This window comes from Carlito syrichta, unplaced genomic scaffold (assembly GCF_000164805.1).
Source record: "Carlito syrichta isolate Samal-C Ts95f unplaced genomic scaffold, Tarsius_syrichta-2.0.1 Scaffold313410, whole genome shotgun sequence".
In the NCBI taxonomy this organism is placed as follows: Eukaryota; Metazoa; Chordata; class Mammalia; order Primates; family Tarsiidae; genus Carlito; species Carlito syrichta.
Genome location: NW_007257506.1, coordinates 293,659 through 321,288, shown reverse-complemented (window position 1 = coordinate 321,288; position 27,630 = coordinate 293,659). Strand labels below are relative to the sequence as shown.

The 27,630-nt window shown below is 45.9% G+C and overlaps 1 protein-coding gene across 1 annotated transcript in view; it reads left to right on the top strand.

The window, feature by feature from the left end:
- Positions 1–27,630, top strand: part of ROBO1 (roundabout guidance receptor 1) — a 145,242-nt gene that overhangs the window by 59,607 nt on the left and 58,005 nt on the right. The window contains exons 9-19 of the mRNA XM_021718761.1: positions 3,863–3,871; positions 8,308–8,432; positions 10,466–10,637; positions 20,623–20,828; positions 22,402–22,483; positions 22,824–22,992; positions 23,073–23,239; positions 24,977–25,124; positions 26,383–26,453; positions 26,833–26,979; positions 27,437–27,596. Of these exons, the coding sequence (XP_021574436.1) occupies positions 3,863–3,871; positions 8,308–8,432; positions 10,466–10,637; positions 20,623–20,828; positions 22,402–22,483; positions 22,824–22,992; positions 23,073–23,239; positions 24,977–25,124; positions 26,383–26,453; positions 26,833–26,979; positions 27,437–27,596 (1,456 nt within the window). The remainder of the gene's footprint in view (positions 1–3,862; positions 3,872–8,307; positions 8,433–10,465; positions 10,638–20,622; positions 20,829–22,401; positions 22,484–22,823; positions 22,993–23,072; positions 23,240–24,976; positions 25,125–26,382; positions 26,454–26,832; positions 26,980–27,436; positions 27,597–27,630) is intronic.

Sequence of the window (27,630 nt, the reverse complement as noted above, 5' to 3'; positions counted from 1 at the left end):
CGGCCATCTTCTTGGTCCATGCGTGATCTCCTCAGTGTGACAAGCAGACAGAAGAAATGAGAGGAAGCTTCTTCCTCCCTGTCTCGCTCTTTCCTCCCTCCCTCCTTCATGCTTCCTTTCTCGCTCAGCTTCTCACCGTATTTGCACCTAAAGGCTACTGTCTGAGAGGTGTACACTCTTCAAATTCCGAAGATTTCAAAATGAAGCAGTAGTCTGGAGTACTGGATATCACATTCATAAAGGAGAGAGAGTCTTATATTTGAAGTGCTGGTGGCTGCGATTGCGGGGGGGAGGGCGTAAATTTCCCCAAATCTTTTAAACAATTGTTTTTTTAAGCTATTCATCAATTATATAATATTTTTTATTTTCTGGTATTTTTAAAGACACTTGTCCCTTTTCTGTCTTACACTCAAAAGGCTCCAGAGAATTTCATAATTATACAATACATTTATATGTAGGATTTCAATTTTTACATAATATATATTTTAGACTTTGCATCACTCCCCCTTCCCCCCAAATCTAATTTAGGTGGAAACTGTGTGCTTTCCACACAAACTGAGCCTCCTGGCAAGTTCCCTAACTCCTCATTCCTTTCCAAAATTCCTTCATTATGAAAAAATGTAGAGCTGTTTCTGGGGATACTGCATAATGTTGCTATGAAAAAAAAAAAGCAAATTTTGATCTCTTAAGAATATATACTTACTTTTGATTATGTCTGTAACCCCAGTACTTTGGGAGGCAGAGGCGAGAAGACTGCCTGAGCCCAGGGGTTTGAGAGCAGCCTGGACAACTTGGCAAGACCTCGTCTCTACAACAGGCCAAAAAATTAGCTGGGTGTGGTGGTGCGCACCTGTGGTCCCAGCTACCTGGAAGACTGAAGTGGAAGAATCACCTGAGCCCAGCAAGTCGAGGCTGTGGTGGCCATGAGTGTGCCACAGCTCTCCAGCCTGGGATACAGACTCAAAAAAATACGTGCGCGCGTGCGCGCGCGCACACACACACACACACACACACACACACACTTTTAAAAGTTATTTTGTCTTCCTGTTTACTTTAAAAAGTATTCTTGAAAATATATTGTTTTTATGTTTCAAGAAAGGTGAATTTTCTTCAGTATCTAACAATCTCAAGTGATGCAAGCGATGAGATAATTAAAATCGGCTCCCCTTTAAAAAAAAAATGATTGCCATCCTTTTGATTATAAAAATAAGCTTTTGAGCCGTTTCAAGTCTGTCTTGAACCCCCTGGTCACCTCTGCTTCTTTCTAAAACTGTAACTGAGTTTTCTTAAAAGACTTGCAGCACTGTGGAGTGCTCTTTGGAGCCAGCCATCCTCTGTACTCGTGGTAAGGAGGATCTTGGTCTTGTGAACGGCGGCTGCTGAGTGCGACGTCCGTGTGTGCCGCACCTGCTGCTGGGGTGCTCCGGGCACTGACCAGTGGGAAGCTTGCAGGCGCAGCCCGGGGTCCGCTGTCTGTGCCCTTGGGAGCGTCGTTCTGCAGTATGTTTTGTCTGTCTCCTTGTGAAAAAAGAAGCAGGTTCGACTGGGAAGTTCTCAGGTCTCTTCCAGCGCCTGCGTTTATATTCTTCTTAGACACAGGCACAGACAGGCTTTTCCTCTCTGGTGTCGGGGTGGGAGTCAGGGTCGAGGGGCCATGACCTTCGAAGCAGAAAGGGCACGGGTTGAAGGTGCTGGGTGGGAGTGCGGCCGGACCTGCCAGTAGGAGGGGGCGCCCACTGCCCCTCTGCCCTCCCGCTCCTTCCTGCCTGGAAGAGCGTCCTGTGACCTGACCCTTGGGGACGTGCAGGAAACACTTACATTTCGCAATTCATTCCTTCGCGAATAAAGTTAAGGCCGATGCTTTCCTTTGCTCACCTTCAAGTGAGTGAAAGGGCTTTTCGTGCACAGTGTTTCTGGCTTCTGTTCGTTACTGAAGCTGGAACAAATGAAAGCGGTTTACGTGGCAAACAGGCAGGTTTTCACGTCCATCGAGGAACTCTTTTCCGGTAATCGTGGCTGTTAAAGCTTCCGTAGTCACTCAAGGTGGAGCCCCTGGAAGCCTCTAATGTTGTTGAAGTGTCTCTGTGAGATGCCGTCCTCGGATAACATCTAAGGTCCCTGATAGACCGTAAAATATTTTTCCGTTATCATTTGCCATTGATGTGATATGCAAATGTGTTAGCCTGAAGTTCTTAAACTCATTGGATTTTAATTAATAAAAGGATTCCACTGTATGGCCTGACAGCTGGTAAAAACTGTAAGCGAGAAAAGGGTGTTTTTAAAATTTTAAATGAGCTCCTTCTCAGTAATGTCCTTGTTTTCGACATAGTGGATATTTTTGAGATATTTAAGGAATTTAAAATAACTGAAACTATATTAACATATTTAGGAACAGTCTCCTGATTTGAAAAAAGCCTTTATTTCAACTGTTTCAGTCTAATAAAGTCAAATTTAGTTTGCACACTAATTCAAAAGAAATTTTACAACTTTGTGTTGTTTCGAGGCAAAATTTTATTGCTGCATTTGTCAGGCCCCTTCTTTTGTGGTTTCTGAACGCTTCTTCCTGCTGTTGAAAAGCCGTTGTCTGTAAGGGATCAAGGCACATCACCACGTTGCCCCTTTGCTTGTGTTTCTGCGTCCGGACGGCGTAGCTGGTGATGCTAGGGTCGGCAGACTTCAGTGGGTGAACTAGTATGCTTCGGTTTTTTTCTTTGGAATGAAAAGTAAAGACAAAATATTTCACTCATGTTGAAGGGAACCTAAAGTGAGTTTCTGAATTACCTTTAGCGTTTGTGTAAGTGGCAAGAGTGAAGACAACTTTTGTCTCTGTTTTTATAACGGTACCACTTACCAACAGCAGCTTTAGCATTTATTTAAACTATGGGAATGTGTATCCGATCAAATTGGGTTTGATCTGTGGAAAATATAGAAGTTATTTATTGAGTAAAGTGTAGGGTGGGTTTCTACTGGGCTATTATTCAAAAGTTCTGCATTTGACAGATTACATTTGGTTCTAAAATGAAGACAGAAACAAAATAATTGTTTTCCAGTATTTTAAAAATATATATTACTTGAGCTTTTTGTGTTAAAATGCCCAGTGTTTCAGTACTGAAAATGGACATTATGATTATGACTAAAAGATAACGATTATAAAGTTGTCTGTGTTCTCATAGGGTAATTGAGTTTTTTCTGTGCATCTTCATTAAAAATAGGCAAACGTTTAAATGCAGCCCCTTTTGATAACCTTCCTACTGAACTTAGGGTCCTGGTGCTCGTCAGAAACACAGAACCTCAGGACACACCCTTGACCTTCCGAGTGCTGAGCTGTGTTTTAACCAGACCTCGACTGAGTCAGCTGCTTGCCCAAGTATGAGCAGCATGGGGTTCGGAGTGTGCCATCGGCAGCATGAACCTTGCGAAAACTCCACTGAGGATGGCATTACAGGACTTAACCCTTCTTTGTCTTTGTCTAAGATCCTCAGTTTTTATTTCTGTGAAGCCTCAACAGTGAAGATGCACAGTGTTTTTAAGCCCATTATCTGTATCGTTATCCAGCCTGTCGTCTGGGAGCAAAATGTAAACTCATTGAGAAATGTTTTATAATTGCCTAGCTACAGTCCATTGTAGCTCCTTCATTTAATCCTCATAGAGGTTTTAAGACTCGTTTCTGTTCTCCCTGGGTCAGTCATGTTTCTGCTTAAGATGCTCACAACTATTGGCTCGTAGGGGGTGCGAGCCGGGTCCCTGATGGTGTTCTTTATGCTAAAGAGGGGGCGTGGCTAAGTCAAGTCTTGGGACTCTTCTGTTGCATCTCACTTCCCGTGTTATTCACTCCATGTTTTTTCTCTTTGCTTTGTTTTAGTTGGGTCTGGTAAGTTGACATTCTGTTGGCCATCTTCTCATCACCGTGTCCCTGTGAGTGGACTTCTCCTCCCCTTCCCATCCATCCCCTCCCATGTCCTCCGCCTCCATGTGTCCCTGTCACGGGCCTCAGACAGACTGCAGAGTCACGCTGCGGCACGTGTGGGTAACTGTGCCCGAGCCCAGGTAACGGCTGCTCGCTTCGTGTTGTTGAATCGTGTGCCCCGCCCTCGCGTGTTCTTCTGTCCTGAAAGGAGGGACAAGTGCCAGGACTGGATCTCGGTCCAATCCCATTTCAGTAGACCACAAGGTTAGACAGACATCCGGGCCCCCAGGATGACTTGAGATTTTTTTTGGCTCAAAAAATGTTTATGCTTGTCTATCTGAGCTTTTATAACTTTTGTCTTGTGATGGTTTTTCTCTTATTTTTTGAGCAGGAGTCTCGCTCATTCGCCCAGGCTGGCGTGCAGTGGCACACTCATGGCTCACCGCAGCCTCTACCACCTGGAGATCCTTCTGCCTCAGTCTCTTGAGTAGCTGGGACTACAGGTGTGTGCCACCACGCCCAGCCAATTCTTTAATTTTTTTGAAGACGAGGTCTTGCTGTGTTGCCCAGGCTGGTCTTGGCCTCCTGGGCTCAAGCGATCCTCCCACCTTGGCTTCCCAAAGTGCTGGGATTACAGGCATGAGCCACCATGCCTGGCCTGTGATAGTCATTGAACATCCTGTTGGCACGCAGCCTCGCACTCAGGACTGTCACATTTATTTTCTGTGTGTCAGATTCATTTCATTTTGTGTAGGAAATAACTGTATGATGTGTTCAAAGCTTGTCAGATTTTGATTTGATCAACATTTATCACCATATGAACAGTGGGCCGTGGAGTGTCCAAACCCTTCCTTGAGAGAGGTTTAGGCTTTCTATGAGGTTGCCAGAACACCCTTTGGAGAGTCATTTACGTGAGGGTGACAAAAAGTATGCCGGGGGGTGATTTTGGCCCTAAGAGAATCTTTCTCTCTGTTTTTTAAGTTAAAAAGTTACACAAATATTGTGAAAGTGACATTTTATATTAATACAGATACAATGGATTGCTCAATAACTAAATACACTATCTGAAAAAAATAGCTCTCTAGATGATACCATAAAAAAATATAGATGGATCAAATTTAAGCATAAAAGCAATAAAGACAAGGATACAGGATGAAAATGGAGTTGACCATTGCATAATTTATTATGTATTATATACCATCTGTTATATAATTGTATTACTCCACCAACAAACATGCCTAAACAGATTAGAAAGACTATTAATAAAATGAAAAAATATATTCATAATATATGTGCCAAATGGCTAAAACTTTAGCCTACCACCAATTCTTAGGAATCAAAAGAAAATAGATGCCTATGAACAAAATGTGCACAACAAACAAGACATTTATGACAAAGTAATGGAAGAAAAAAGTTTCACCTCGCTAAGATAAGAAAGTCAGGAGGAGAGTCTGCTCCTGGCTCGGCAAGCGTGTTAATGCCCAGTGTTAGTGAAGATGGGAAAGAGTGATGTGTGAGCTGCCAGTGAAAACACCAGTTGGTTGAACATGTTCCCAAGCACAGCATAGCTGCACTCGCTTGTGTGCACTCGCTCGTGTGTATCTCGGGCCCTTTCACTCTACGGCTGGGAAATAGCCTGGAATACACTTGTGAGAAGCCTGTTAATATAACCATTGCTTTTAAAAGTGAACAGTAGCATTTAAATTTAAGACAATTAAGATTAAGTTAGTAATTCAAGGTAATTTGTCTATTGATTACTAAAACAGTCACTAAAGTGATATTATAGGCAAATATTTTAAGACAATATCGTCCAGTTTCCATGGTAGTATTATGGGTAGCTTCTCTTTTTTCCTTTTTGTCTAAGTTTCCAAATTTTCAACCCTGAGCAAAAATGACATGAGTAGTACGATTTTGTATTTTTTTATTATAGCAAGTTTAAATAGGATAGCTTTCAAAAAACATTCCAGTATTTCGTCATAAACATCAAGTAGGCACATTTGACAGATGATCTTCTGAATCTACACAGATGGGTAGGATAATAGATTGAGAGACAGAAGCATCGTTAGTTTATTAATTTTTTTTAGAGATATATCTACATCTGATATTTAACACTCATCTAGAAGAGGACGTTTAACAGTTGTATTTCTAAGACATGTCTTGTGGCTGATGTCACTGTTGATGTTGGCCTGGGAATGTGCCTGCAAAATACAGAAAATTGATTTCCAGGCAAAGAACCCACGTGGAAGGATCGCTCCAGGATGAATGTCGTTAGCATGAGGGTTTATATTCCTTGTTCTCAAACGAGCCTTTGAGGCTTGAGGAGAACTGGCATTTTATAAAAGAAACCTAGACTGTGGCGCACATTCCGAAGCATGCTTCTGAGAGTTAGGAAAGAGACCACCGAAGTTTTTACTTGACTAAGTGGTTTGAACATTTATATTTTCCGACTCAAATTCCCTGCATATTGGAAAGTCGTCTTCTCCCAGTCATCTCATTAATCATTTGGATTTCTTTCATTGAAGCAAACCAAACTCCGGTCTGGATTTAGTTTATTATCCAGCCAGTCCTTTCCATTTCTTGGTCTGATTTCGACGTCAATTATCTCAACCCTTAACTGAGGACTAGAATGCCGCCATACAGATTTTGCTGGAGGAAAACCCCAAGCGATGCGGCACATGCCTGTTATTATACCTGGGTAATGACAGCGTTTGCTGAATTCATGAGTGAGCTGTTCAATTACAATCACAGTTTTTAAAAAAATTATATGCTAGAACTTCAGCATTACCAAATTGAACTTAAACTCTATTCCCTAGCTTCGTATTTTCTTCCTTGTAAGTTAGAGAACATTTGAAAACACTTGGCCTGATTTTTCAGGTCTCCTATAATTTTCTAGTCAAATAGTATAATTTCTACTAAACCTCAAGTTGTTTTTTGTTTTTTTTTAAAAAAAAGAGGATGTAGAAGAAAGAACACTAATCTAGAAGTTAGGAGATTTAATTACTTTCTTCAGTTTTGCCACCATGCAATCATCAACAAGTCATTTTACATTTACTTTTTATAAGGAGTTTTATAACTTAAATATATGTATTTAATGTGCATATTAAATAAACTTTAGTATTCTTTTATTAGATTTATTCAGATACCCAGATTAAGGGTCATTTCAGCTATTTTTTTAATGTATGCATTTATAAAATCTGTAAATTTATCTACATCATATATTGTACATATGTGTGTATGTTAGATGCAATTGACCAGAAAAGAGTAAGCAAGAGAGAAGTATGCTTTCAAATGCTGCCCTCCATCAACAAAGAAGTTATACTCTTGTGAGCAGAGCAGTGACATTTGTGGACATAATCTGAATATAATTTTTGATTCATTTTCACTTTGAGTCACCCCAACTGACTGAGAAGGAATGGAAAATATTTTTTAAAGAAAAGGTTAGAAATAATGAAAAAATCATAAAAACTCTAGTGGAGCCCTGTCCTGTTAAGTGCACCGCTAAGCGTCTGGCTTGACACGCCCCTTGGCTTTCACTTGACTTGGGGAAGGAGAGAGGAATCAGCAGGGTTCCAGACTGATAGGGAGTGAATTGCAAGAGGGTAAGCGGCAGGTACAAAGACGTGCATCAGCACACGTTTTCCAAGCCCAAGGCTGAGCCTGAAAACAGGGCTCCTTTACCTGGGAGCAGCACCCCGGCCCATGGCTTTTCTCCCCACTGCCCTGGCACTCCATGGAACCGCGTGATTTTCTGACACTCTCTTTTCTGCAGAAGGGAGTGGCCCTTTAAGTCTGTGTAAATCACAGAGTTTGGACAAAGCTGGCGGGATGTGTAATGTCAGGATGAGCAGATGTTCCACATTTGCCCTCATTTCCATGTAGATTCTGTTTGAACACACCCTCGCCTTTGTAAACGGAAGGCTTTTGACTCCAGATTGCTTTAAATTCATTCCTGTCCTCCTAATTGGACCAGAGATCTTAAGATGTCTACAATTTGCACGGAGGCTTCTCAGGAACTTCTGAGTTAAAGCGTCGGCGGCACGCATATGGGTGATGAAAGTCCACTCACCTTCAAGCAGAGCTCAGTGAGAAAAGACAATATTTATTCATAAAAATTCAGGTGTATGCTGAACGTGCAGGGCCAGGAATTGCAGCTCATGAATCCCTTTTAATATGGAGGTTAGCCTTAGGCCAGGCAATAAAAACCTTCTCCAAACACTGGTTTTATTCTGCAAATATGCCCTCAGCATCTCAGCTTCAGGTTCAGGATGAGCACTGGTGCGTTCTTGCTATTGTGCTAGCGTACTGTGTGACATAAAGGCAGTGCTTAGAGAATCTGAAGTTGTGCCGTGAGGACAAAACTGCATGCTCTTAATCTGGTCTCATCTGTGCTGTCCCCTTAGAACCGCCACATTTCATCGTGAAGCCCCGGGACCAGGTTGTGGCCTTGGGACGGACGGTCACTTTTCAGTGCGAAGCAACGGGAAACCCCCAGCCTGCTATTTTTTGGAGGAGAGAGGGGAGTCAGGTACGTCCTTTTTCTAAGTTTTTAATCGGCAGATACAGCTGCCAGATATGCAAGAAGAAAAGGCAACGTGCCACTGGGTCCCAGCACTGGCATGTCGGGGAACTGAGAAGTTCGCGTGCCTAGAACCCTGCAGCAAGGAGAGCCATGACCAGACTGTCCTTATTGTTTTAAATCTCAAAGCCATTTTCCTACCTAGCTTGGGTACACAGGGGGCTGTACAGAGTATTCACTGCTCTACCATGTACACTTTTTACCTTTATTTTTAATTCAGCCGCACCATGAAAAAGAAGCTACATTCTTTTCTCAGCATAATTTAGTTCACTGTCCTTTATGTTATTCAGGTCTCTGGAATTCTGTATTAAAAGAGATTTACATGCATTTAAAGCCGATGATAATTATTCAGTGTGGTTTCTCTGAAGGTGTTGTGAGTCTCATGTGCCTTCTGAATCATTAACTCTATGAAATTGTCTTGAACATAGATGTCATGTCAAATATAGTTCAGTATATGCTGATTCTTTGAAAACAGTTGCGTACGATCAACATTTGCAATCAAATCCTACTCTGTAAACACTTTATACATATATATAAAATACTGGTTTATATATTTTCTATATATATGTAAATACTGGTTACACACACACTAGAGTATAGCAATTCCTACTCTTTCAAACACCATGAATTGGAGTTTGGTTTCACAAACAGGAAGTTTTAGAATAGTTTAAAATGTCTTTTTAGGTCTTCTCTTAATTACTTACCTTCTTCAATAAAGCAAAACAATCTACTTGTTCGTGATACCTAAAAAATGATTCCCATTCATTTTTAACAGTCATTTCTGACCTCTTTATTTTGCCAAATCCATCGTGGTGTTGGTTTCATGGTCTTCTTCCGACGGGCCAGTGGCCAGCAGCTGGCTTCCTGTCTCCCCTGTCGCCTTGTGAGTGCCGTGCCCTCAAGTGCACTTTGGTTTTCACGTGTTGGCCAGAGGTGACTTGAAGATGATGGAATTAGAGGCCCTCACTTGAGTTCTAGTGTCTCAGCAGATTTTAACACGTTCTGTTTGGCCCTCCAGCAAATTAAAGACAAGAAAGAACAAGGCATTTTCATAGAGCAGGAAGAATTAATTATAAGTACATTTTAGAAGAAAACCTATGTAGCAATAGTAAATCCACTAGCGCTTAATAGAGTAATAGATGATTTACTTTAGTTAAATGTTAGATCAAATTTCCAAATAATTTTGGTTTAGTTTAAGAATGCAACTCATTTTTTCCCCTAAAATTTGGTTATCGCACATATGTCCATGGAACAATAGTTAAACCTTTATAAAGTGATGTATTTTAAAAGGCATGGAAATTTTTAAAAAGAAGCAGCTTTATTTAGTGAGGAAAAAAGGAGTTGACACCTTTTGTTTCATGAAATTCAGTAGCATGATATATTATTTTGTGTGAAACATACACCCTCTTGAAGAAGCATGCTCTTTTGATTAAATTTGATGTATGAATGAAGACAGATGCTCTGATCATTTAATAGGAGAAACAGATACATAAGGGTTAAAAGCTTGGTATAGGCCAAGGTCATTTCCCTTGGAATGGAATGTCAGAATTTGTTTAAATTTTAATTTTGTTTACATATTAAAGGTCTTATATTTATACCCCTAGTGGTCATGTGTATGTGAAGCAAGAAGTTTTTACTTTAATCATGCCTATGTGCTTATGTGTCTGGTATTGCTTGCAGACTGACAGTTATAGACGCATATACCCATGTTTGGAGTTACTGAAGTTTTCAGATGACCCCATTTGGTGTTACATTAATAAACCCTGTTCACATATGCGTGTATGCAAGTTTGTATTTGTGTGTGTGCACATCTGTCTCTTGGGCGTGTGATGGACTGTCTAGCTCATTTGTGTATGCATATACATGCATGTGTGCATGTATACGTGTGCACACATGTATTTAAACACGCTTATTCTCATGGCTCCATATTGGAGCCCAGTAATTAACCTGGTTCTGTTCTTCTCTCCAAATTCCGGGCCCAGAACCTGCTGTTCTCGTATCAGCCACCACAGTCAACCAGCCGGTTCTCGGTGTCGCAGACCGGTGACCTGACCGTCACCAACGTCCAGCGGTCTGACGTTGGCTATTACATCTGCCAGACTTTGAACGTTGCTGGAAGCATCATCACGAAAGCGTACCTAGAAGTCACGGATGGTAAAGTAGAGCATTTTACTTCACAGTGTCTGTGTTTGCGTAGACTCTAAAGAGAGTGCCTGTCAGCGCGTTTCCTTCCTGCCTCACCCCTTGATGTACAACTGTCTTCGTGTAAAACTAAGAAGGTGTTGACACAATGACAAGTCAAAATTGTTCATAGTTTAACTTAAATGTGCTGCAGTTTCTAGCATCTGTCAGGTTCATAAAAGCGTGGCTGTTACTTAAGACGTTTACTTTAAATAGCTGTACACAGGAACATTTCCGTGTTTTGGAAAACAGGAAGTTATTTTATTTTAAAAGCAGGATTTATTGAGAGACCAGAAGAGCTCCCACAGTGGGAGGGGACCCAAGACGGTTACCCAGAAAATTATTTTATCATCTCTTAGTGCAAATTACTGTCTCTTCTCTTTCCTCTAAATTTGGTAAGGCATATTTGTCATAAATCTAAAATCCAACCACTCACAGCTTGCGATAATTTGCAGTCTTTTCTTAATGTGCTTTTATTCTATCAGCTGCCCTAAATGTGCTCAATTCATGCCAAGCATGTAAAGGCCGAGAGATAGACAAAATCTCTACACCATCAGATGAATTGGGGGATAATTTGGGAAGAAGAAGACAGAGGAGGAGGAGGAGAAAAAACACACATAAACATACGAAATTTTTATATATTTTATATAATTATGTTCATAGTTATAGGAGTTTTTATATATTTATGTTCTTATTTTATATGCATATATAAATATATAATACACTGGGGACCCCAAAAAACTAGAATTATCTTTTGGAGAGTAGGTCCATGTAGTACACCCAGAATTTGTCCCTCCAGATCAAATGGTCAACCAAAGTTTTTATCTGGAAGTTTTGAGAAGGCTGCATCCTGATTTGCTGAAGAAACGTCTGAGTTTTGGCAAACGCGTAACTGGTATTTCCACCATGACAGCATACCTGCCTGCACTGTGCTGAGCGCTCAGCTGTTTTTGACCAGCAATGGCATGCTCCTTAGGCCTCACCCTCCCCTCACCCAGTCTCACCTCGAGCAACGTCTTCTCTTTTTCTGGATGAGAGACGTTCTCAAAGGGAAGCATTTTCCGATGTGGAGGTGGTGAAATAAAAAAGGGCCAAAGCACTAAAAGACATCAAAAGCGACAAGTTCAAAAGTTGTTTTGAGCAGTGGAAAAAGTGTCTCGATAGGTGTATTGCATCAAATGGAGAATCCTTTGAAGGTGACTGAAGTTTAAACATGGAAGAATAAAGCCGGGCTCGGTGGCTCAGCCTGTCATCCCGCGCCTTTGGGAGGCTGAGGTGAGTAGATTGCCTGAGCCCGTGGGTTCGAGACCTGCCTGGGCAGCGAGACCTCATCTCTACAATAAATCAAAATTCAACCGGGCGTGGTAGCGCGCGCCTGTAGTTCCGGTTACTCAGAAGGCTGAGGCGGAAGGATCGCCGGAGTCCAGCAGGTTGAGGCTGTAGTGGCCGGGAGCAGCCACTGCACTCCAGTCTGGGCGACAGAGTGAGACTCCAACTCAAAAAAAAAAACCATGGAAGAATAAATGCACACTTCTTTATCAATAAATTCCTGTTTTGGGGGTGTCCTCACTACGTGTGAAAATAATACTTATCATATGAAAGTATTCTAAGTAAAGAAGTGCTCCAAATTAAAAATAGAACTAAAAGCATAAAGCGGAAAGGGCTTGCGACTTCTAAAACCAGATTCATCAGAGTGATTGGAATCATTGTTAACTCTCAGTTCCAAAAAGTAGATGTAAGAGCACTTAAAGAAACACCTTGTCTCTCAGGGGAGAAAATGGAGGAGAAATAATAAGGGTGGAACAGCTTGCTCTCAGTGTTTAGCCGGCCTCTTTAAGCTCCAGACCCTGAATCACTGTCCTGGCAGTTACTTCTCCAGTTGGAAGCTGTGGCCACCTCCGTCCCTCCCCCTTTGTCGCCTGTGTCTGCTCAGTGACCCTGACTCCACCTCTGTGGGCCCCCCCAGTGCCCGCCATCTGCAGGCCAGGGCTGCACCAGCACGCGCCCTTCCTCCTCCTGCCGTCTCCCCCACTTTCTTCTTGTGGCGGCAGTATTTTCCCCTCGAACCCCCTCTTCTCCCACCCAGGTAACCTTCAGCCCCTCGTCCGTGCTGTAAAGTCAGTACAGTAGACTCGCACAGCTTGATGGCTGGAAACACGGAGCGACCGCTTGGCTCCGCATGGGGTCCCTTCCAGGACCCGGGCTGCCTCGCCTCCTTTCTCGTCAAGAAGCCGCTCTCTGCAGAGACATCGCTTCTTCTGACTTCCATCATCACTGATTTGTTTTGCCTGTTCTTGAAACTCAGCCCAATGACATACAGTGGATAATCTTTTATGTGTAACATCTTGGGTTCAAGACACTGTCAGTAAAGTTCACCCGTGTTTCTATCAGTAGTTCATTCTGCTTTCTTGCTGCGTGATCTTCCATGGCGTAAACAGATCATGGTATGTGTATGTGCTCTTCTGTTGATGGGTTGTTTTCTGTTGAGGATTATTATTAAATATTTCTGTCCATCTTGGGGAGTGTGTACATTCAGTTACCTTGGTTTTCCTTTTGGTGGGCATGTGTACTCATTTCTTTTGGTTTACTCATTTATTGAAAATACAGGTCTTTGTTTATATATGATTATATTATATGATATATATTATATATAACTTATTGGTTTTATATATTATATATTTATATATAATACACACAGATATGTATCTATACAATTCAATAATACAATTCAATAATAAAATTATATATGTGTGTATATATATAGTGTTGCATCAAAAATCGTAAAACACCTTAGGTATAAATCTACTAAAATGCATGCAAGACCTCTATCCCGAAAACTACAAAAAAAAATATATATATATATATATATATAGAGAGAGAGAGAGAGAGAGAGAGAGATTATTGCTTCCTGGTCATTCTTTGAATGAGGATTTTGAGGATTAAATAACTGTTTTAACGAGGAACAGTGCATTTTTTTAAATGGCTTGTGCTTTTAGTGTTCTGTCTTACTTTTAGACCATGAAGATATCTTTCCCTGTTGTTCTCTAGATGCTCGATTGTTTATGCCTTTGAAATGCAAGTTGTTGATCCATCCTGAATTAATTTTTGCATACAGTGTGAGTTAGAAGTCAAAATTATTTTTACTTCTCCTACATGAAAATGAATTGTTACAGTGTCGTTCATGGAAAAGACTATCCTTTCCCCCACCGAACTGTAGAGGCTTTTTTTCACAGTTCAAGTGAACATAGATGTGTGGGCCTCCTTCTGGTCTTTCTTTTCTGTTCTGTTCTTTTCTGATCTATTTATGCCAGCGCCTATGGCCTTAGTTGCTGTAGCATTACAGCTTATCTTGAAAGCTTGTGGTGCAATTCTCTAGCTTTGTTTTTCTTGTTGCAAGTTTGCTGTTGGACATCTTCTGCATTTCCTTATAAATTGTGAAATCTGTCAAAAAATTTTTTTGCCCCAAGTGTGCTACCTTTATATTTTATTTTGTTTTTTGCAGAAATAGAGTCTCACTGTGTTACCCAGGCTGGTCTTGAACTCCTGACCTCAAGCAATCCTCCTGCTTTGGCCTCCCAAATTGCTGGGATTACAAGTGTGAGCAACTGTGCTTGGCCAACTTGTCAAAATTTCATATGCACACACCTACTCCTTGAACAAAAAAAACCTGAGTTTTAAATTTTGATTTTATTTAAATGATTGAATAACTTAAAGAGAATTAGCATCTTAACAACCTAAGTCTTTTTATTCAGAGATATAGTGTATACCACATAAAACTCTCAATTATTTAGACCTTTAATTTCTCTCAGCAATAATTTGTAGTTTTCAGGGTTGAGGTCTTGCACGCATTTTAGAAGATTTATACCTAAGGTGTTTCATGATTTTTGATGCAACACTATATATATATATATATATATAATTTTATTATTGAATCGTGTAAGGTGCCTAATTGCACAATTGACTTTTGTATATTAACCTTTTGCCCTGCAACTTTGCTGAATCCACTCATTTTTAATGGTTTGAAGGTAGCTTATTTTGAAATGTTTATAAACAAAATGTGTCAACTGCAAATAGAGACAGTTTTGCTTCTTTCTCTCAATATTAATATCTTTTATAGGTCGTGCTTGTCCTGCATTGCCTTGTCCTACAATAAAGTGAGCAGAATTAGTGATAGTGGACATCTTTTTCTTGATCCTAACTTCATGGGAAAAGCTAACTTCCTTCCTTCCTTCCTTCCTTATTTTGAGTTGGAGTCTCACTCTGTCACCCAGGCTGGAGGGCAGTGGCACGCTCACGGCCACTGCATCCTTGACCTGCTGGGCTCAGGCAGTCCTTCCGCTCAGCCTTCCAAGTAGCTGAAACTACAGGCACGTGCCGCCACACCCGGCTAATTTTTTGATTTATTGTAGAGATGAGGTCTTGCCAAGTTGCCCAGGCTGGTCTCGAACACATGGGCTCAGGTGATCCTCTCACCTCAGCCTCCCAAAGTTCTGGGATTATAGGCATGAACCACTGCGCCCGACCTGCGGAAAGCTTTAAATATGTCACCATCAAATACAATGTTGGCTAAGATTTTTATAGATACATTTGAATTTCAAGAAATTCTGCGACCAGGTCCAGTGGTTCACACTTGTCATCCTGGCATTTTGGGAGGCTAAGGCAGGAGGATCCCTTGAGGCCAGGAGTTTGAGACTAGCCCGGGCAGCATCGTGAGAGCCTGCCTCTAAAATAAAAATAAAAATAGCCAGATATGGTGCTGTGAACCTGAGGTCCCAGCTACTCAGGAGATGAGCCAAGACGATCACCTGAGCCCAGGCGGTGGCGCCTGCGGTGAGCCGTGATCGAGCCACTGCACTCCAGCCTGGGCAACAGAGCAAGACCCCTCTCCAAAAATAAAAAAGAAGGTGCTCCAGAGGAATGCTTTAAAACGATCTCGTTGCCATCGTTCCCATATCCACGGTGACGGTCACCTTCCTCAGTGGCGTCGCCGCTCCTCGCGGGACCCCGCGGGCTCAGCGTGGCATCCTGTGCTGCGGGCGACTTCTGGCTCCCTCCAGCCCGCTGTGCCCCCCGCCTGTCTTGAGGCTTCGGCAAAGGCCACTCCCACTGACTCACCGTTCCGTTCCCTCTGAGATGCGTGCTCTCGCTCTTTAGATGGAGGCTCACACCCTAGCCCTCCACAGGTGCTGCGTCCTGTGCATTTCTGTCTTCTTTGTTTACGTCCTTCTGTTTTTCATGGGGACACCAAGTTCCCGGAGTGCAGGACCCCGGTCTGCCAGTACAGGTTGACAGACACCCCGTGGCCAGTCAGGCTCTGGCATGTAGCCGCCGTAGATACTCTCTGAATGAGTGGGAGGAACACAGAAACAGGGAGGAGGGACTGCTCAGGGCTGAGTGCTCCCAGCGGTGGGGCCGTCTCCCCAAAGGCTCCCACTGACCCCACCTTTGTGCACGTTGTACAGGAGCTGCCTCCAGTCCGCTGGAATGGCCTAGAATGTTTTTACGGTGTCTGAAGCCCGTTGCAGTGGTTAAACCGTGACTGGGAAGACATCCTAATGAACTTGACAATGATGACGCTAGCCAGCATGATGACTTTAGTCAAGAAAGGGTAGTGCAAAGACTTGCGCATAAACAGACAGTTGTAACTACAACTTTGTAAGGCAGTGGGTGTCCACGAGAAAAGACCCCAAAACCCTGTGGGGATATCTTCTCACATACCTGCCATGTTTATAATTATAATTGACAGCACAGATCTCTGCGTGGCAGCTGACGTGGTGTTGTCACAAATTGCTTGTATTTGTGAAACTCGATTATGCATAGAACTTCTACTAAATTACAAACACAAACACAATTCCCCTGAATTTGTGAATTTGGAACTCACCCCTGGTGGCCAGTTCGCCCCAACTTTTAGTTTATTTTTATTGTCTAGCCGCTCCCCTCCCCGGTGCTATTTTTTAAAGTTTACTTTTTAATTTTTTACTTTGGAGTTTATTGACGTACAAACACCTTACAACGATGGACTCATGTTCACAGATAAAACCACATTGACTGTGAGAGGAGGATGACTGCCAGCCGGAGCCTCTGGGCCTGTTGACAGCTTCTTGACCCTCTTTGTTGTTGGCCAACAGCCGAGGCAAAGGCAGAAGGAGACACAATGCCCAGAGCAGCTGCTCTCCGGAATGAGCTTTTCTAGGCTAAGCTGCCCCGGGTGGCATTTTACCCAGACACACGTTCGGGGCTTCTCCTTAGGTGAAAATCCATATTCTCTTTATTACTAGGATATAAGAAAAAAATAAATTGAAGGATTATTGCAGGATGCATAAAATTGAAATCACTTGTATTCATCTCACAAAAGTTGTATAACAAAAGCTATAGTTACGCAAAGCGTTATCTTAATTATTTAGAAAAGGGAGACTTGATTGGGACAAGTCTCTTGAGCTGCCGGAGTTCCCGGTTTGATTTCTAAAATGAAATAACAGTAGTTTGCAGCCTAATTCCTGGATGTCTAAGAAGGATGTTAGAAAGCACTTCATGAGTGGATGACAGCTGTGATGGCTCTGACGTTTGTTGGTGTGAATTTTTCATACGTGAACCAGTCGGTGTGTGAGTGCCATCTTCTGTTCTTGTTTCACTTAAGATTATTTCATAAATACATTTACATGTCTTGACATGTCTTCATGATCATTATTTTTGAGCTGATAAAATACTACCTTCTGATGTTCATGCCCTCATTTTGGGGCATCTTGAAGTCCATCACTGAATGCAAGGAAAAGGCCGGTGACGTTTTACAGCCCGTCTGGACCTGGATTTCCCACCTGTCACACCCATTCCACTGCCAGTGACCACTGTTGCTTTTATACTAATGCAGTAATACGCAACTGTTCTTATCAATCAGTTAAAAGATAAGTTTACTTATCTTTTAATAATGCCAGGCACTATGCTAAGAACTTTTCACACACGAATGGTCTTGAATCTTATTTGGGCAACATCTTATTTTGCCAATGTGGAAACTGAGTCAGTGGATGGGGGTACGTAAATCACTCCAAGAATATGTGGCAGAAATGATATTTAAACATAAGTCTGGGCTGTCCAGTGGGGTCGCTACTTGCCTCCTGTGGCTTTTTGAACTTGAGTTGAAGCTGCTTACAATTAAGTAAAGCTACTCACCCAGTTCCTCAGTCACCATCCACCCCCTGGTGGCCAGGGCCATGTGCCGCTGTCAGCCGCTGTGCAGGAAGAAAAGGTGTGGGCATTCCACGGCGCAGCCCCATCGCTCTCTAGAGACTCAGAGTCACGCAGCTGCCCACAGCGTTGCACATTTCTGTTTTCCACACTTTCCGTTCAGTGGCCTGATCGTTCCTTCTGCTAGTTCAAGGCCTGATCCTTGACCCTCGGGTGAGACTTGTCTCCTTCTGTGTTTAGGTTTGACTCTTAAGTCTCTGCGTTTTCAGGTGTGCTAGTTGACGCGTTTCGTCGTATTCCACTCTAGCCCAAGACAGCATCTAAAGGTTTCTCTTTCTCTCCCTAAAAACACGAGTTGCTTGAACGAACCCTGAAATCTCTCACCTCTGATTTGCATACAAGCTTTTTACCAGAACAGCCGGTGGAGCTGCTGCCGCACACGCACGCGCACGTCCGACCCTGTGCAGCGCCACGCACGGTTACATCTGTTATCCCGCGTCTGTCTTCAGAGCAGTCCCTGAGCCAGTGGGACAAGCATCATTGTCCCTCTTTGACAGATTCAAACACGGAGGCATGGAGAACTTAAGGAACTTGCCCAAAGACAAAAAGCAGGTGGAGCCCATGCTTTGCTGGCTTTGTTTTTGTGAACTACACGTTGCACCTGTGCAGAAATAAATGCCAGAGAAAGGGCATCAGTAGGCGGGCATGGGAGGTGTGGGCAGGGCCGAATTATGCCAGCATGAAGGAACCATGAAGATGCAGAAACCTGGATAAGTCCCCAGACGTTGGACTGCCTCCGAGTGTGACAAGGTGACCAAGTATAAACCACGCTTTTACGGAACTTGGTTATAATCTGTTATGGTGAAGCTCTCTACAGTTAGTGTCTGGAAATACATGCTTATCCATTCTTACATCAAGGGGACATTCTGACAGCATGGGTCTTATAAAAACCCCAGTGCAATAAGATATTTTATTGTTTTTACATACTTATCTGGAGGAAACTCTAATTTGACTTTAGTCGATCTCAACAGATAATGTAGAGAAGACGTAAACATGCTAAGGAAAGGAATGTATTGGCTTACAGGATTCCACCATGGAGTGTCTCAGACACTCCCGCCAGGTTTCAGACTCAGCCTTCTATGTGCCCGCAGGTCCCTGCCACCGAGGCGTGGAGGGCCAAGAAGCTCAAGCTGGAGTGCAGTCATTGCCTCACCCACCATTTAAGTTTGAATGCACAAAGCTAATAATTATTGCATGAAAAATGAGGAACAAATTGAAGAGTGACTCCAGCTTGTGAAAGTCTTTGGTGCATCAAACTTTGAACACAATACATCCAGCTTTGAAAATGATTGCATCCAGGATGCGGTTGCCTGGACAACCAGTTTTCTTTAACCTGGCTGCTTAGGACCTTCCCCTGTACATTTGTGTCTGTTTATAAATTTCTAATTAATATCCAGAATGTTACAACTCAATAATTAATAAAAATTACTGAAATTTCAATTTTTTCTTTTGATTCACTGACAGTGTCTTTGGAGCGTCCCATAAATCACTGAAGTCAGAGATGATAACACTTCTCCCGGGCACGGCCTACCAGTTCTACCAGTTGTTTTAGATTTTTCCATAAAAAACGACTGACTCCAGTTAAAGATTTTAGGTTTTAGGGTTTTCACATAATAATGGGGATACTTTTTCTTAGAGCTGATGAAGTTGCCTCGCACTGTGACATTCTACTGAATGTGAAAATTGCTACTTGGGGTGTCAGAATCAGCCCATCCTGCTGTCCCGGGGAGAGTGTGGTATCTGCCAAGTGGGGACGAAGCCTTGACGGGGCCTCTGCTTGAGCCTCCCAGCAGTGCTTTTGGGCCATGTTCCCATTTCTTTGAATGTGTTATAGTTGGGTCATTCTCACCCATGTGTATGTTAATAGAAAGAATTGGTAGATACAGAGATGCAGGGAGGCTAGTCACATTAGTGTGTAAATTATGGAAGTCCAGAGCACCTTTTTGAGCCCAGAACCGTAAACACGCTGACACGGCACCCTCTCTCTTTTCCTGTTGGACATAAAACAGTTATGAACAGTCAAGCTGGGTTGGTTGCATTTATTAAAACGTCTCGGGTGTTTTCTTGGGAGGCATGGCTTTGTGTTGTGTTTGATCTTTGCCTATGTTCGAGTCTAAACACCTCCCCTGATGACCACTGTGTGTACACATCACTGTCCCCCATCCCATCGTGCTTTTTTTTTTTTCTTTTTGAGTTGGAGTCTCACTCAGTCGCCCAGACTGGAGTGCAGTGGCCGCTCCCGGCCACCGCAACCTCCCCTGCTGGGCTCCGGCAATCCTTCCGCCTCAGCCTTCCGAGTAGCTGGAATTACAGGCATGCGCTACCATGGCCGGCTGATTTTTTTGATTTATTGTAGAGATGAGGTCTCGTCAAGTTTCCCAGGCGGGTCTCGAACCTGTGGGCTCAGGCAATCCACTCACCTCAGCCTCCCAAAGGTGTGGGATTACAGGCTGAGCCACCGAGCCCAGCTCCATCGTGCTTATTGAACGCTTTTCCGGACACAGCAGCAGGCACGTCATCTGAATGGCTGACATTGTGTCTCTTCTTATGTTTGGGCTCAGTGCGTCCTAGGGATGCGCTCCGATAGTGTGTCTCTTTCTTTAATTCCTGTGTCGCTCTCCTGAGCCTGCTTCAGAGCTGAGAGCAGCTGCTGTTCCTGGACCATGAGGACGCCGCTACCCTTGGCCAAGCTCCATCTCCTGTGTTTCTCCTGCAGTGGTGGCAGACCGGCCTCCCCCGGTCATCCGGCAGGGTCCTGTGAACCAGACCGTGGCAGTAGACAGCACACTTGTCCTCAGCTGTGTGGCCACAGGCAGTCCCATGCCCACGATTCTGTGGAGGAAGGACGGGGTCCTCGTCCCCACCCAGGACTCGCGCATCCAGCATCTGGAGAGTGGACTGCTGCAGATCCGATACGCCAAGGTACCTGGAGCGGCTCGGGTACCTGGCGGGTAGGGTGCTGGGAGAGGCCCGGCGACCGGAGGGGGGCAGGGCCTGGGAGGGCTGGGGGACCAGGAGTAGCCCTGTCCTCAAGAGGATCCAGGTACCAGAAGGGCCCAGGCCTGGCCGCTGCATGCTCCACTCTGGTTTTGCCTCCAGTAGTGAGCTGTCCCCTTGTAAAGTTTGGAAAGAATGATGTGCACAATCAGAAGTGTTCGTGTGTTTTTAATTTGGAGCTTTATTTTTCAAATTCTTCATTGTACGTGGCTGCAATGATCAGACTCAGAACCTAGCCCATGGCAAGTAACTGAAGATCAGATGGAAGAGGAGAGGGAGTCTAACAGCCTGGTGTTATTGGACTGGCGGGGGAGGTAGTGCCCCCCCCCCCCCCCCCCCCCCGGCTGCCTGGTGTCACTCTCGTGAGGGTCATGCCGGGCGTTTTCAGGGCTGTGTGCTACGCGACGTGCGCGTGCCATTCTTCTGCGGTGCATATGTGGTTTGGCATTTCACCATCCAGTGCACGCAGACAGAAGCCATGTGGCCATGTCCACACTGTGCACATTCAGATCAGGACAGGAACTGGTGGGAAGCCACGGGCTTTGAGCTGTGCCAGGCTTCACCTTCCCAGGGCGTCTCGACCGCCCCTTGTCCTTCAGGGTGGGGTGGCGTGGGTTGCGTTTTCATCTTCTTTTTAGGTCAAAATCAGAAGTCCCTGAGCATAGGAACATCAGTCTTGGCCACAGGAGACATACGTTTCCATTGCTGTGAGGGCTGCTGGGGGCGGCCTCCTTGGACTTGGGACCAGCGTCGCAGCTCACTGCATGCGAGAGTTGACATGTGTTTCTGTGGCAACTGTGGTAGCTTTGTTACTGCAATGGCCAGAGCAAGAGGACAGCGTCCTGGTTTGACAAAGTGTCCTTGCAAATGGTTGCTAGCTGAAGCAGAGCCATGTGCTGCTGACGATGTCCCACGTGTGACCTGCCTTTGTCTTCTGTCATCCAGTCTCTGGAAGGGACAGAATGTATGTTCAGCTGGAGTTTGACTTTAAGCTGCCAGAGTTAGAGGTTCAGCAGAAATGGGGGGGAAATGGTGACTACGTTAAGGAGACACTCCTTTTGCCCATCCTTTGTTCATAAACATCTGTTTGTCCCATAGAGTCATGCAGGCATGACTCTGATAAACTACGGAAGAGCAAGAATGGCCATGGGCCAAACTTGACTGGCCTTGCTCTGTGACTCAATAAGCAGGATGCAGTTCCGTCATCCGTATGAACCTTCTGAGCTGAGTCACATGCCCTCGGCCTTCTCCCTGACGCTGACAACGACATTTCGAATATTATGTTTTCACTGTACAGTTGGAATAACTGTATCAGGTCTTGTTCTGTGTTCGTGAAATATGTTCCTTGTGTGCAAGACAATCGATTCAATTAAGAGGAGGCTTCTGCAGATTTGAGTGCACTTGTCCATGTCCCTGGACCACACGTGGCCCTGTGGCTGCTGTTCCAGCCCCGTGAGCTCACACTGGCCCCAAATACTTGTTTCCGTTTCTTCCTCAGCTGGGCGACACGGGCCGGTACACCTGCATAGCGTCCACCCCCAGCGGCGAGGCGACCTGGAGCGCGTACATTGAGGTCCAAGGTGAGGGGGTGGGGTGTCCTGTCTGGGCTGGAGCTTCCAGGCAGCCGTGTCCTTTTTGGGCTGTTGTGTGAGCCCCATGGCCTGTGGCTCTGGGGAGGGCGTCCTGCTTGACCTGGAGACTCCAGGCAGCTGTGTCCTTGAAGGGGCTGACGTGGGAGCCCTGCGTTGTCTGTGGGTGTGGGGAGGGCATCCATGGAGAGGACATCCTACCTGGGCTAGAGCTTCTGGGCAGCCGTGCCCTTGCCAGGGGGCTGACGTGCGAACCTGATGGGGCTGCCTGCGTCACTTGCCTATCTGTACACATGTCAACGTCTCTCTTTGTCTTTCTCCCGCGTGCTAGAATTTGGAGTTCCGGTGCAGCCGCCAAGACCCACAGACCCTAACTTAATCCCAAGTGCCCCCTCCAAGCCCGAAGTCACAGACGTCGGCAGGAACATGGTGACGCTCTCGTGGCAGCCAAACTTGAACTCAGGAGCGACGCCCACCTCCTACGTCATAGAAGCCTTCAGGTGGGCGGAGGCGTCGACCTGGCTGTTCCTTCTCCGATGTCCCATCACGTGAGCGTGTCCTAACATGAGTCCTTCCACAGCCACGCCTCGGGCAGCAGCTGGCAGACTGTGGCAGAGAGTGTGAAGACGGAGACGTTTGCCGTGAAGGGACTCAAGCCCAATGCCATTTACCTCTTCCTCGTGCGGGCAGCAAACGCCTATGGCATCAGTGACCCGAGCCAGATTTCAGACCCCGTGAAGACACAAGGTAATAAGCACAGCTCCTGTCACCTGGGACACCTCCCTAGCCCGTGCTCTGATGCAGGAGTCCCCAGCCCTACCGCTGGTGGCCAGTTAGGAACCGGGCTGCACAGCAGGCAAGTGAGTGAAACCTTGTCTGTGCTTCCAGCCTGTCCCCGCTGCTGGCATCACTGCCTGACCTCCGCCTCCTGTCAAGTCAGCAGCAGCATTAGATTCTCAAGGGAGCACGAACCCCATTGTGAGTTGCACGCTCCTTATGAGAATCTAATTCCTGATTCCCCCACCACCGTCCGTGGAAAAGCTGTCTTCCACAAAACTGGTCCCTGATGCTAGAAAGGGTGGCGACCACCCTCTAATGCACAGGCGCGCCGTTTGCACTGCATGCTGGGATTGTGTCTTTACAGTCTTGCCCAAGGTGCTTAATTCATGTTGAATGCACAGACACAATGTCTACAAACTTTACTATTTTCTGGGCTACACATACCAAGATAAGGTTGAGAACAAAGAGAACCGTGTCTCATAACTTTGCAGGTCCTCTGTGGCAGAAATACTAGGTATTTCATCCAGTTTTTTTTAATTTTAAAATATAGTTACAGGTGGGTATGAATTCTTCCTACTATAATTGTACTTACAATTGAGCGAACTTTATTTACATTCACCATGTAGAACTTACTTCCTGGATGCATTTCAGAATCACATCCCTCGTCAAGTCACCTGCTCTTGCAGCCACACAAATAAAAGAGATATTTGGGAACTTAGCCGTGTCTCTGTCCAGTCAACCTCCTAGATGTCTGAGGACACCCGTTCAGTCTTCCCGTTGTTTGGCCTGCCTTTCCTTGCGACTTGTCTGAGCTGTGGGATGTGAAACTTTTAAGCGGAAAGGACCCATATCTTGGGCAAAGCTGTGTTAAAGAAAGATAGAAAGAAAAATTGACCTATTTAAAACTGCTTCCAAACACCGGAAACTGGACATTTTGTTTGCTGGGACCACGTTGTTGATCGGCTGCTTTTTCTCTTTTATGAACAGAAATTACTTTTAGCTTTCAACACACAGACTGTATTCTTCAACCTTTCGCTTGTACTTTTATGTTAATGCTCTATAGCCCTGAAGTTTATTTATTGGAAAGAAAAAGATGAATTTAAATCAACCTCTGCCTTTCTTAAAATGCAGTGTCATTGCAATTACAGTGTGCTCACTGTTACATTAGGAAAGAAAGACAATTTTAGAGGGGAGTGATTAGAAATAGAAAATTATTTTCTCGCTGGGCACGGTGACTCGCACCTGTACTGCCAATACTGTGGGAGGCAGAGTCAGGAGGACTGCCTGATCCCAGGGTTTTGAGACCAACCTGGACAGCTTGGTAAGACCTCATCTGTAAGATAAATTAAAAAAATATAACTGAATGTGGTGGTGTGCACCTGTGGTTCCAACTACTTGGAAAGCTGAGATGGAAGGCTCATCTGAGCCCAGTAGGTCAAGGCTGCAGTGGCCATGAGCATGCCACTGCATTCCAGCCTAGGCGAACTCAAAAAAAAAAAAAAGAAAATTTTTCAGCACGGACAGGGACTGTGCCCCATCTTGGGGTGTACATTTCTAAGGGGAAAAGCATGACTCTGTTGTGCCAATAGAAGTAAGATGTGCACAGACGATGAAAAGACCCAGAGGACTTGGTGGCTGGCTCTGGCAGGGCTGGCCAGGCACATGCGTTTGTCTTTTCTGGTGTGCACACTGTCTTTTTGGAAGGACTTTTTGCCTCAGAATTTTCACAGAGAAAGCATACCGAGCCATGGGCCACGCACACATCTGTCCGGCATGTGAACGTGACACCTGGTTCCTGTGTCCCGTCGTGGGTCACCCGGCAGGGCTGTGACCACTTGACATCTCACGGCAGGTTGTGGCTTTCACTGTGGGATGTGCAGTTGTGAAGATGCAGAAGTCCTGGCAGCTGCAGAACAAACCCAAGCTTTTGTCCTCGTCTTGGGGGTCTCTGTTTGAGGCTCTGCCTGCAGGTTTTTGATTGGCTCTTGTCATGTGCTCACAGGAATGGCTTTGGGGTAAAAATGGCTTGTTTGCAAGTAGGGTAGTTGGATTTTGTCTCTTCCGTAATGCAAGTCTTTTAAAAATGGCCATCAGCTTGCCTGCATGGGTGACAGCTAGTGGAGAGACCTGGTGAATTCGTCCTGTCAACTGTGAGCCAGAAAGTCGAGCGAGACAGTTTTGAGACCAAGAGACGCTTCTCTCGACCTCTCGACCTACTGGCGGCACGGCCCTGAGCCAGGCTGTCTGCCCTTCGCAGCCTCCGTTTCCTCGTCTGCAGATGTCTCTTCCTCACAGTGGGACACAGATTCAGCCAACCCATCAACAGGGAAGACACAAGACTCAGATACTTTCAATTTTACGTCATCAGAGTCTGCCGTTGGGTTCGTATTTCTTCCAGTGTCTGGGCTGACAGTCGAGGAAGTTCCTAAGGCCTGTGGCTCTCAGGACGCCGAGAAAGGCTGCTAGTGTGCCAGTCTAGAGAATCAGAACGAAAGACGCCTCAGCAGACCGGAGGGCTGGGTCAGTGCCAGTAAGATGAAAACCCGTGGAGCAGTTAATCTGTCTGGTACTAGAGCACAGGCTTGGAAGATTCGCCGGGAAAGGCCAGACCAGAGACACTAGGACGACGGGGAGTATGCGAATGCCCAGGGCTTCAGGGCTGGGCAGGCCGTCTGTGAAGACACCTGTGGATGGAAACACGGGCGCTGGGACTCAGGGCAGGGAGGGAGGGGGAGACTTAAAGCTTCTGTTGTGGACCCTGTGTACTGTCTGACATCCCGATCTCACCATCACCCAGCATCCCGGTGTCACTCACCTGCACGTGGACTTCCTGAGTCTCAAATGAAGCTAAGATCCTCCTTTCTGAACCCACTGGGTGACGCTGTTGCCAAGAGAGCGTGTGGCCATGGTGGCATCAGCAGAATCAGTCCATAGCTCCAGATCACAGCTCCAGGCGCACTGGCCCTCTTCCTCTGACATTGTGGATGGCGGTTCCCAGCATGGTCACGCCCGGTGGGGGGATCCAGCGTTTCTTATGGGTTGACAGGCAGGTGCGTCTCACGTCGGAGAGAACAGGGCTGGAGAGGCAGTCACGTCGTTGCCTCCCACAGGGGCCGTCCCGTGCCTGGAGGGACCACCCGGAAGGCAGCCCAGGCCCGAGGGGGCGTCCCCACAGGCGAGTGTCAGTGCTGACGTCACATGCGTGTGGCCCACACACAGACACGTCCTGAACCCACCCGTGGGGGAGGACACATGCCTTGCACGTGGCACTGGCATCCACACGCTGGCCTGGCCCTGACCTCAAGAAAGGCACGTGCCTGCCCACCTTGAGGCAGTTCCCTCGGCAGCCACTGCCTCTGACCTCACCCTTGGGCGCACAGGGAAACTGAGGCATGGTGAGGGCAGAGACCGTCCCCGTGTCGTGGGGTGTCCAGGGTGCTGAGCAGGCGCCTGGGCCCTCGCGCTTGCCCCAGAGCCAGTCGGTGACCCGGGCTGGGGAGCAGCCGAGCCCTGGGGAAAGGAGACCGCCACCCGTGCCCCTGTCTAGGCTGTGATGACAGCTGTCCTGCGGCAGTGCCGGCCAGAGATGTGGGGGACGCGTGGTGAGCAGAGAGGCGCCAGCACTGCCCGGTCGTTCCGTGTTGCTGATGGACAAGGGTACTGTGTGGGCCAGGAGTCTGTCCGGCCACAGAGCGTGCGCTGCACAGGTGACCTGCCATCCCTCCCACAGCCGAGCTCCCTGGCTCCATCAGGCACACCAGCCGGCCTCACTTCTTACATTCGTGTTTCCGCTTTCCATCCAGGGTTAGTTCCTTGAAGACACGTTCCCAAAACCAAAGCCCTCCGCCAGGCGCGGTGGCCCACACCCGTCATCCCAGCACTTTGGGAGGCTGCAGCAGGAGGATCCCTCGAGCCCAGGAGTTCAAGACCAGCCTAGGCCACATAGCGAGACCCTGTCTCTGCAGAAAATCAAAAAATTAGCTGGATGTGGTGGAGCACGTCTGCCGTCCCAGCTACCTGGGAGGCCGAGACGGAAGGAGTGCCTGAGCCCTGCAGGTCGTGGCTGTGGCAGCCGTGAGGTGCCCCCGCACTCCAGCCTGCACGGCAGATCCCACCTCAAAAGCAAACACACAGTAAAGCCAGAATCCTCACCGTTGGTTTCAGGGCCGGTGGCCACCCTCGAATACACTTCTTGGGTGCACGCGCCGAGAAGCTTCGGGGCCCACAGGGGCTTGGGCTTCTGCTCTGCTTCGCCCTGGTTTTCCTCGTTGGGGCTGTTTTCCTTTCGTCTGTGTGGGGATCCCCCTAGAAGCGCGCGGCTCTGGTTGCGAGCAGACGCCAGTCAACTTCCACAGACC